This window comes from Panulirus ornatus, chromosome 59, assembly GCF_036320965.1.
Source record: "Panulirus ornatus isolate Po-2019 chromosome 59, ASM3632096v1, whole genome shotgun sequence".
NCBI classification, from domain to species: domain Eukaryota; kingdom Metazoa; phylum Arthropoda; class Malacostraca; order Decapoda; family Palinuridae; genus Panulirus; species Panulirus ornatus.
Genome location: NC_092282.1, coordinates 7,624,374 through 7,636,487, shown reverse-complemented (window position 1 = coordinate 7,636,487; position 12,114 = coordinate 7,624,374). Strand labels below are relative to the sequence as shown.

Genomic DNA, 12,114 nt, shown 5'->3' with positions numbered 1-12,114 from the left:
AAGAGCAAGGTTATTAGGTACAGTAGGGTTGAGGGTCAAGTCAATTGGGAGGTGAGTTTGAATGGAGAAAAACTGGAGGAAGTGAAGTGTTTTAGATATCTGGGAGTGGATCTGTCAGCGGATGGAACCATGGAAGCGGAAGTGGATCATAGGGTGGGGGAGGGGGCGAAAATTTTGGGAGCCTTGAAAAATGTGTGGAAGTCGAGAACATTATCTCGGAAAGCAAAAATGGGTATGTTTGAAGGAATAGTGGTTCCAACAATGTTGTATGGTTGCGAGGCGTGGGCTATGGATAGAGTTGTGCGCAGGAGGATGGATGTGCTGGAAATGAGATGTTTGAGGACAATGTGTGGTGTGAGGTGGTTTGATCGAGTAAGTAACGTAAGGGTAAGAGAGATGTGTGGAAATAAAAAGAGCGTGGTTGAGAGAGCAGAAGAGGGTGTTTTGAGATGGTTTGGGCACATGGAGAGAATGAGTGAGGAAAGATTGACCAAGAGGATATATGTGTCGGAGGTGGAGGGAACGAGGAGAAGAGGGAGACCAAATTGGAGGTGGAAAGATGGAGTGAAAAAGATTTTGTGTGATCGGGGCCTGAACATGCAGGAGGGTGTAAGGAGGGCAAGGAATAGAGTGAATTGGAGCGATGTGGTATACAGGGGTTGACGTGCTGTCAGTGGATTGAATCAAGGCATGTGAAGCGTCTGGGGTAAACCATGGAAAGCTGTGTAGGTATGTATATTTGCGTGTGTGGACGTGTGTATGTACATGTGTATGGGGGGGGGGGGGTTGGGCCATTTCTTTCGTCTGTTTCCTTGCGCTACCTCGCAAACGCGGGAGACAGCGACAAAGTATAAAAAAAAAAAAAAAAAAAAAAAAAAAAATACATCTCAACGTATACATATATATATATACACACACAGACATATACATATATACACATGTACATAATTCATACTGTCTGCCTATATTCATTCCCATCGCCACCTCGCCACACATGAAATAACAACCCCATCCCCCCTCATGTGTGCGAGGTAGCACTAGGAAAAGACAACAAAGGCACAGAAGTTTCCATGGTTTACCCCAGACGCTTCACATGCCCTGGTTCATCCACTGACAGCACGTCGACCCCGTTATACCACACAGTTCCAATTCACTCTATTCCTTGCACGCCTTTCACCCTCCTGCATGTTCAGGCCCCGATCACTCAAAATCTTTTTCACTCCATCTTTCCACCTCCAATTTGGTCTCCCACTTCTCCTCGTTCCCTCCACCTCTGACACATATATCCTCTTGGTCAATCTTTCCTCACTCATTCTCTCCATGTGACCAAACCATTTCAAAACACCCTCATCTGCTCTCTCAACCACACTCTTTTTATTACCACACATCTCTCTTACCCTATTATTACTTACTCGATCAAACCACCTCACACCACATATTGTCCTCAAACATCTCATTTCCAGCACATCCACCCTCCTCCGCACAACTCTATCCGTAGCCCACGCCTCGCAACCATATAACATTGTTGGAACCACTATTATATGCGTGTGTGTGTGTGTGTGTGGGTATGTATGTGAGTGGATGCGTCTTTCTTCGTCTGTTTCTTGGCGCTACCCAAAACCAAGATTTCATTTTACTTTTACACTTTTTTATCTGTAGTATATAGGAGAAAATCTTAAGCATGACAGGAAAAAAATTTGTTGTTTTAATTGTACATCACTTATAAACATTTTTGTTACTCAAAGTAAGAAAATACTTTAATGTGAATAATAATTTTTTCATAACCACTCTGACAAATGCTAGAATAGGTGACTAGAAAAAAACAAAAAAGCAAGGGGAAAAGAATACAGGATTATGTTTTTAAAATCATACTGAGCCCTAATGAGTTAAACCTCAAATGTGGTCATAGGGTGATGTAGTCAGAAACAGTAACCCATTAATGGACAAAAGAAGTTTACAAGGGTAAAATGCTTGAGTTTGTGTTTCAAAAAAATATTGATCACTTTGACCATTTAGGAGCTGGCCTTTATTTCAATTACATTTTGTAATATTTTTAAAGTTGGCATAGAAAAAGCATAATGTACTGGTTTCAGCAGAGCACACCCTTTTTCATAAGCTGTTCTACACAATGGAGGAAAGTGGATTGCTTCAAGACTGTTGGCTCAAAATTTTAGTCATATGGACCAGGTATTCATTTACAACCATGCAAGCAAGCAAGCTTGAGGATAATTATCAAATAACCTTATGATCTGCAGTTAAGGTGATTGTGCAAAACAAACCTCTTGGTTCTAATGGAGAGTAAAAAGCATTTTTGATGAGATGGCGGGGGGGTTATACTCTTGGACTACCAAAAGCCCCTTTTACACTGTCCTTCACAGAAGACTGTGATAAAAAAAAAGGTATTCTAGGCTATCAGGAAGGGAATTCTCAAATGAAATGAATATATAGAACATTCAACAAAGAAAAGAAAAAAAAAAAGGCAAATTCAAAACTGAGGTTCCATTAGTGTGAAATTTCCTTTGTGTGAGTACTTAGTCAATGCATCCCCCAAACAATTGAGCTAAACCACCTCCAACATGAAACTTCTTCCACTGCATGTGATACCTAAACATTCTTCAGGCACTTTCATCTGCAATACCTCAGGTTATAACAAATACTTTTTACTATACTATTTTATGTCTAGACTAACCTATCATCAGCCATTATGTTCTTAAAGGCTGTACCATCCTACATAAGAAACACACAAAAAATATATACATATTTCCTAAGTACACAAATTTGCAATTGATGTATGAAAATACAAATACAGTATAAGGAAAAAATAGTAAACTAGTACTAACACGATATTCATCCTCTGTATTTACAGAAAGCCAGCTGAAATACAAAATCTTAGGTCAAATAAAGAAAGCATGGTGTCCCTTGTTACACTTATCTTTCACTGAACCTTTGATCAGTAAATGGGGACTTTTTTGTCTATCAAAAGTATTTGATAAATAACTCCAGTAATATATCTTCACGCCCAAAGCATATCCACTTGTAGCTGAATTTTTTGCTGCTTAACACTCCTAGGTCTCAGGATGGGTAGCTCTACCTTCCATTTAGGCTCTGGGGGTCTCTCTGTGCTTCACACTAGTGCCAAACATGTTAACATCATTTTGAATAATTATGATTTAACTGAAAGAGAAATACCACTTTTCTATAAAAATGATTCTGACAAGTTTATTTTGAGTTTCATTTCAAAAATCATTCTTACAGAATGGATGACTCTTTATGAAATCATATTGTGAAAAAAGTAAATATGAAGTGCATATGTAAAAATATAAAATTTTGTATAATTTTTTTTAGAAAACATATGCATTTATATTGCCTAAAAATTTCCTTACAATTAAAATACAGATATGAGGATAAACAATGTGAAAATAACTCAACCGATTTGCATCCTTACTTAATCACTCTTTGATAAAGCCAAACATTTATAATTTGATAAAAAAAAAAGCAAGCTATGTCAAAGTCATCCAATATCCTCAGCATATATAGAGTGCTTGCCTCAGTATAATAGACATCACTATAATTTTTAGCCACTATTTGCCACCTCTACTGAGAAACATTTGTGTCCTTAGGCATCTCAACATTTACACATTATGAATGTCTGTGTGCCCAATGTAGATATATACTTTAACGTTAACAGCCATTCTTTTAATATTCACGGGTGTAAAATCGTTTTCATAATGTAACATAGAGATAACAGTGCTAAAAATAATACTGTAATATAAAGTTTTGATGCAAGAGCATCTGTGATGTAGTGGTTGACACTACTAACGATGAGCCATGCATTCGTCTGCCTGGGGTCGTGCCTGTCTGGATTTGAAAACTGGGAATGGCAACTGACCCACATCCAACCCAGGAGTTCATCCTCTCCTTGGGGCTGGTCAATAAATGGATACTTTGCTTAGGCTGGTGTGCGTGTGTGTGTGTATATCAATTATATATATGTATATATAATAGCACAGGAATGGATGAAGGCAAGGAAGTATGAATATGTACAAGTATAAATATGTATATGTCTGTGTGTATGTATGTGTAGGAGCATATATGGGCATTTATGTATGTGTATATGCGTGGATGGGCCATTCTTCGTCTGTTTCCTGGCACTACCTCGCTGAAGTGCAATTTCATCTTGTGTATACATATATATCGCAGTGGTGCACATGATCTAGTATATGTTAATAACCACAAGGAAAGTGAAAAACGATAAGTTCCCAAGTGCACTTTTGTGGTATGATTACATCATCAGGGGAGATATAATAATGAGGAGGAAAATGAAACATGATAAGTTCCCAAGTGCACTTTTGTGTAATGATTACATCATCATTACACGAAAGTGCAGTAAGGAAATTACCGTATTTCCTTTTCCCAGTGGTTATCAGCATATATATATATATATATATATATATATATATATATATATATATATATATATATATATATATATATATAAAACACATATGAGATGGCCAAGATTGGAGCATTCAGCTACCTGTGCCATCTCAGCTAGCGTAAAACAGGCCCTAAAGCTTTTGGGCCAGATTGAGATGAAACTGGACAGATGTGCCAAGTTTATGATATGTGTCCAGCTGTCTGCAATCTGAATGACATGCATGAAACCCAGAGTTATGCAGTAAAGTCAAAATTACATTTACATGCAATATTTCATATAGGTATTTGCACATTACACTGCTAAGAGGTTAAATTTAACAAGATGCACTTTCACACATGAAAACCCTGTCAGTGTTAATATACATTTTCATCAACCATAGTTACCTGTGAGACCTAACTCTGAACTTCTAACTACTTTTAACAGCATAAATTTTCAATCCTAAAAAGTTTTGATTTGCAAACTTTTTAAACATTTAAAAACAGTATATTCCAGATGACTTATCATCAAACATTTTATTAAAGCAAATTAATACCATAAACAGTTAAAGGATTTTAAGCTCCATATTTCTGGTTAATTCTAAAGCTGCAGTAAATAATCTCAAAGTTTCGAGAAACTTCTCAACAAAAGGTTATCCAGTCCTTCTCATTAGATATTAGTAATATCTGGAAGTTTCAGTCACTTATTTAATAGTATAACCTTAATTAGAAAAATATACCAACCAATACTAAAAATATCTTTTGATACGAAAATTTTTAATAACTTTTGAAATTACACAATACAGGGTGGCAAGAGTTCAATGAAACCTGAAAAATGCCATGGGAGTCCAACTGATACTACCAGAATAAAGGTCTCAATGTTACAGCATTGTAATCAAATGTTACTTCAGTACTGTATTTTCAGCATAAGGAAAAGCCTGGCAGAGTTAAGCTGATGTAAGTGGTTTACAAAGTAAGAATATTTACATCCATCCCTAACTATACTAATCAATACATTCCAAATTACCCTGCTAGTCAACCGGTTAACACCCTGCATCATAAACTTTGATATTTTAATTTCAAAACAATTTGTTTTGAAAGGGACATTTCTGTGGTAAGCATTAGCTACAGAAAGCAGAGGATGTTAAATTCCTTTAGTATGTTGCACAGTGTCTTGGTTTATTGCCAAGCATTGCATTCTGACTCAACAGCATTGTGTATAATGATTCATTAAACCTTATTGTTGGCTCTACCTCAAGAAGTTCAATCCAAGCCATTAACATAAAATCCTTCAAGCATTTCTAAATCTAATTTCTTGCATATAATCCACCCAGTGTTAATCACAATCTAAATGCAGCTATCACCCTGCTGCAGTAAAGCTGAACTGAACCTTTTATATAACTTAGAATTAAAGTTGCAATAAATACACTAAAAAAATCATCTTATTCAACTATGCACTAAAGATGCAGATTATTTGAAAATAACTATGTTGTCCAACAATCACCACACTTAACATAGCTAAGCAAGTAAAACAACTAAATATCCAATGACTAAAGTAAAAGATCTGATAATAGGAAATAATCTCAAACACTCATTGCAAATAATGCCCATTAATACAATTCACACACGATATTACAAGTCCAAACGGAATTCCTACGGTTCTCTGATATATGCTTGCAGTGGATATCCAAATATTACAAATGAATATTAATGGCTACTGTACTGAAAATAATATCAGCTAATAACAGCATTTAATTTGTAAAAAGAGGAAAAGTTCTTCTGACACAGAAGATTATAATTAAAGATGAAGCTATTTCATAAGTACTCACTGCCTATACACATTAAATCAAAGGAGTGAAGATATGCTAGCTATAACAAAACAAATTTTTTTTACATAAGGTGTACACTGGTGTTCAAAATATATTAGTAGTATTTGCCTTTCATTACACTCCATGTCTTCACTGTGACATAAATGAGTGTATTCTGCTCCTGAATCCTAAAATTTGTTATATGACTATATAATATGTAACACTGCTAATTTTTATATGGCTGAGTATTGAGCATATAGGTATATAATTTAACAGAAAAAAAGCAGAAATATATATATATATATATATGTATATATATATATTGATATTGGCACACAGGATGGTCAAAGACTTAATGCTAAAAGTCCTCCAGTGGGTTAAACACATCTGTATCACCAGGAACATCTTCCCTTGGGAGCACTGGTTGGGTAGGTTCCAGTGGAGTGTCAAGTCGAACTACACCCGGCAGCCCAATCAGAGTGCACCACAAAACTACAGTCAATATATACACTGCAAAATCTTCTAAAAAACGTTTAACAATGGTAATTAACTGGGCATATGTAGTAACTGTAGTCTGTCGGACGCCACATAACATGAGAGCAATACCCATGAGTCCAGCACCACTTCTAGAGCTGGCTTGAATGGCATATCTCTGACACCAAAGATGCTGAACCTCCCAGAGCAGAAATGGGATGGAAATGCTGTTGGACACAACATAACCAAGATTAACAGATAACAGAAAGCACACTATTAAGGCCAGTATAACAGGTACCATAAAGGTGTCAAGAGTCCCAGGAGCAACAATAGGCTGGACATCTTCTTGGGTTCTACCACTGTGTAAGGAATTAGGAGTAATGCTACCATTTGCAGTAATTAACCTATTAAAGTTTAAAAGCTGTTCAGATATGTCTGGCACAGATCCATTTTGAATTCTGCTAGTGTTGGAAAGTCTTGGCTGATTAATATCTGTATAGTCTCTGCTGGCAGTTCTATTATCTGATGCTGCAGCATTGTGCAGTTCAGTGTTGATGGGGGACTTGCTGGTGTTACATGAGTTACTGCCACTTGGTTCCCCTCTACTCTGAGAGTCATTTGCTAAAACACTGTTTGGCAATGATACCCCAGGTTCTTGAGGCTCTGTAAGCAAAATAACATTTGTCAACATGCTTATTAGATATATACCCTCATAAATAATAATACAGTATATCCCTGAGAATAAGACAGAAAATACTTCCCACATATTTCCTATATGTTGAAGAAGCAAACTAAGTGGGATGGAAATGGGAAGCCTGAAGTAGAAGGTTACTAAGAGGGGCAGGAGTGGTGGGCTAGGAACCGTCCCCTTCTTGTACTTCGTTTTCTAAGAATGGAATAGAAGTAAGCAAGTGAGGAGTGCTCATCCTCCTTGAAGGATCAAGGATCCTGTCACCTTCTTGATGCTCCCTTGCTGAAGGGAAAAGGAGAGATTGATATATGGTGTACTTGCCCCAGGTCATCTTACCCCAGGTCATCCTTCTATGGGGTTCACCTAAGCAAATAATATAAAACCTAACAGAGATTTAATAAAAGCTACAGTAATTAGTCATCAACTTTGTATAACCTGTTGTACAAATAAAAAGAATCATTCTGGGGAAGATAAAACTCCAGCTATTTCCAGAACTTTGCTTCAGTGATGTTAATAATCATATCAGTTCTCTAAACCATCAGTTTTGGATAACGAGTGAGTTTGTTCTGTAATGCTATTGTAGTGTTTGAGAGAATGCAGTAGGAGTTGTGAAACATGATTTTGAACAATATATATTTAACAATAACATCAATTAAGGCAATGATAGACTTACGTATATCATGGAAAATGTAAAGTTAATGAATGTAAAAGTAGGTAATAAAATTTTTATAAACAGCAGAACTGATGACAACCTTACCTAACTTCCCAAGCAATCAAGATTTACTTTAATGTTTCACATACAAGTTGTATAATTTTAGCTACATCCATGACCAAGCATTCCACAAATGCCCTAAAATGTTGGCAAACTCAAAACCAACCAAAGTCGTGCAATCCCCAGCAGCAGTCTACATTCACTGTACATTCTAAGTAAGGCTGTGAAGATTTCATAGGTACTGTTTGTTTTTCACAAGGGCTTTATCTACCTTTACATTAACATCGCATATTCCAAATACCCCTCCCTGTTATCGCCTTATTCAGTATCATTCAATGCAAGAGACTGCTTAAAATTATGCTCAATGACTTATTGTACAATATTCTTTAAACACTAGCATTAAACAATAAAATGACTCAAAATCCAAAGCTGACAGTGATGTGGAGCTAAACTAGACTTTTAATGTCACAATAATACACCAGTATCTTGTGTCAAAAGCTGTATCACTTGATAACTGTACTTTTCTCGATCCTTAAATAACATATTACATGCAGAAACATTTCTGTGGGGGTTAAGAAATATATAACTGCAGAACAACAGTTTCTGGAAACAAATGTTCCTCTTCTAAGACAGAGATTCAGTCCATATCACTAAAAATGATGTACTTCAATGTTTGTCTACTTCAATTTCCTTTTCTTTAAATTCTCACATTTAATATAATCAATGTTTTGCGAATCATTTGCAACTTATGCTAACACTTCGGATATGCACAGGTTGACAGTAACAAAATATGATCCCAAATGGAAACAATGATTATTTCTTTTGAGACAAAAATCAAGACTGAAATCAACACTGATAGCCCTTCTCAAATTGGACATGGATACTAAATTCCAACAGGTATCATCATTCCATGTCCCTTACCAAAATAAACAAATATCCAATTCTTAAAAACTAATTTTACTTTTATACATATGCTAACATGAACCTTATGTCATTCATAACCTATAGTATCATTTACATAAAAAGGTTTACATGGAGAGAAAAGAGGAACCATGAAAAAATACATTCAGAGGAGCAACTGTAAAATACTTCAGGCAATTTGAATATATTCATATATCAAAGATAAAGTGTAGTAATAAAAATAATAATAATGAAAGACAGTCCTTAAAAACAGTATGGCCACCATGGTTCTCCCACGATTGTGAAAAACTATTCCTCACAAAATGCATCTATACCATACTTTATTCAATACCAAAAAATGAGTATACTTTCCTCTATGTTGTTGAGGGAGGATGTTAAGTAAATGGGAGAGGGCCTATGCTGGTGGCACTGCTCCTAATCCATAAAAGTTCATCTTTTCATCAGCATGACAACATTCTCTATACACCCAATCACATAGCCAGATTCATCACCTTTTTCAAGGCATGACCTCTCTACATATATTCTTTTATGTATCTTTTCACTCATTTTATATATTTTTCAATATTATACAAGTTTTTCATGTCTATATGTTATCCACACACACAACATAAGAACATGAGTAAATGAACAAATTTGTACCAAAATTGCTTCTTTTGCTCTAAAACTAACTACAAAAGTGAGCACTGACAACTGACAATATGCTTAGATGATATGCCAGTACACTCTTTTTGATATGTGCATGACCAGGATGTGTGACATTTTACAGAGGAAGGAAGCTTTAAATCATCAGGCGTTGCAAAAGTAGCAATCCTGTGAGCATCATCAGTAAACGATGGGAACAGATTGTGAGATACAATCTAGCAAGTGGTTACATGTGTGCACAATACATTATTCACACAATATCTATATGTTGCCGATGTAAAGTCATGAACCAACAAATATATATGCAGATATTGATGTTTGTTTGGAAAAGTTAACTGCACCAACACTATCATAAAATCATACATCACATGTATTCTCGAAAAAAGTATGTTTATTTTGCAAAACCACATGAAGCTCTATACACATTTTTCCTGAAACTTCTCTATCCTTGATAACACTATTTAGTAGAGGGTTAAAAAAAATGAATAATAAGATACTCTGACCTTCAACAGGTATTCTGTTATCTTAGGTTTAAACATGAATCCAAAATATATGAGGTAATTCTCAAAAGCTAGTTTTGCTTTGACAATAAACTGGAATTTTACCCACAACCTAACCTAGCTATTACAGATCATGACTAAATATTAGTTATGCTATTATGATGGGTGGGCCGAGATTAATGGTCTGATATCCACAGCACCCCAAAATAACCCCTGTTTAATCACCTTCCCTGTGATGTTCTCAGTAATAAAAATGGTAGCGCAATGAAAGGCATATAATTCTCTTATTTTCCTTAACTCTGCAGTTACCTACCTCGGTTCCAGAGCAAACTTTTAAGAGATGGAACAAACCTTTATCTATGATCGTGAAGTGTATGCGAGCTATGGTATTCTTTTATCAAAATTTGAAAAGTTTCCTGCTACTTATTACTTAACTTAGAGGTGCACATCAGATATCAATTTCCTAAAACGTTCTCCTTCTACTGGACCCGTCATGACCCGTGTCATCGCATAGAAGGTTATCAGTTTGACCATCGTTCGATGAAGTTCTGGGAGGCACATGTCATGACACGGGACTATTTCAGCTCCTATACACTATCCAAAGTTTCGCCTTACAATGATAGGCTTCTATATCTATATGAATCCTTCAAACTAACGCTACATTGATGCTTAATCTTGTAAGTAAACGCATATTAGGGCGGTACAAGAATTTTACACAAAGTCATGCTAAGTTACACTGACTGAGAGATTGGTGGCTCCTGACCGATAGCGAGACTGATTCACTTACTTTCTGCCTCATCCTTGACTGTGGTGGTGTTGGCTGCGCTGGTGGCACCAAGTATCTTTCTCTTCCTCTCCTCAGCATTCTCTAAAATCCGTCTCCGGCGCAGCTCACGGCGCCTGGCAGCTTCGTCTGCCATGTTTACAAACTCTTCCTTGGGTTCCCATAACGTGGCCAGCTGTTGCCGCACACCCGGCCAAGTAAAGACTTGTAAAAACGTAATTTATTTCATCAATAAAGAAAGTATTTCCTGTATTTCCCTTAGAATTGCCTTTAGTACAGAAATCTAGTTAGTATCTAAATAGTGTGCAGAATTTTCGTAATATAAATTCATTTTTTTCTTTCGCAAACAATTTTCATCATAAGAATTAGGGGGAAAATAATGTGGAACGACCAGCAGATGAAATATACTGCGGGAAAGTCCTAAATTTTAGCGATTCCAACTTTGCCTTCACGCAAATATAAACTGAAACGTGTTTGCGATCATTCGTAACCATTGACCTGTAATAATTTGTACAAGAGATTCTTCATTCGAGTTACTTTCTCACTTTAACAACAAAATAATAATTTCGATGTCATTCTTTTACTTCCGGAGAGAGAGAGAGAGAGAGAGAGAGAGAGAGAGAGAGAGAGAGAGAGAGAGAGAGAGAGAGAGAGAGAGACCTGGCGAGAAGTAAAAACACGTCTTATTTTAGATGCCCTTGAATTCGGAAGCACAGCCAGCTTTTCCGCGATATACGGTAGCCTCATGAAATTGCCTCATTTCATGAGTGGTCGACCAGCCAGAGATCCAGTGACTGGCAAGCATATGAAATGCTATGAGCTGTTGCCCACCTGAATAGCAATTCTATTTTCATCGTTTTTAAGCAGAAGTCCTCATCGAAGCCATATGTAAATGAGAAAAAAAAATGGAGAAAAGAGGAAAATTGAAGTGGAAAACTTACCCTTGACATTAGGGATCGTAATGTTAGGATAACTTTGATCAGGTAAAGAGTCAATCAAGCCATCAACTGTATTATGTAACAGGCCTACCGAGAGGGTCGGGGATGGGAAGTTTGGAGGTACAGCATAAGATTGTTGATAACTGATCAAATAACAGAAAATAAGAATAACAGAGTTAAATATTATGGGGCTTACAGTATTTTGCCGTCTTTGCTAGAAGTTGGGCCCCT

The 12,114-nt window shown here is 36.4% G+C and overlaps 1 protein-coding gene across 3 annotated transcripts in view; it reads right to left on the bottom strand.

Annotated features, from left to right (window-relative positions):
• The window catches only part of mRpL28 (mitochondrial ribosomal protein L28), a 106,823-nt gene that overhangs the window by 26,147 nt on the left and 68,562 nt on the right, over positions 1-12,114 (bottom strand). For 2 of the 3 annotated variants that reach the window (XM_071696605.1, XM_071696606.1), the window contains 2 exons: positions 10,949-11,120; positions 2,837-7,358 (listed from right to left, as the gene is read on the bottom strand). The exons of the other annotated variant lie outside the window; for it this stretch is intronic. In XM_071696605.1, coding sequence (XP_071552706.1) covers positions 6,580-7,358; positions 10,949-11,120 — 951 coding nt within the window. In that variant the 3' untranslated portion in view covers positions 2,837-6,579. Of the gene's footprint in view, positions 1-2,836; positions 7,359-10,948; positions 11,121-12,114 lie in introns of those variants that run through there. 3 annotated transcript variants of the gene reach the window in all.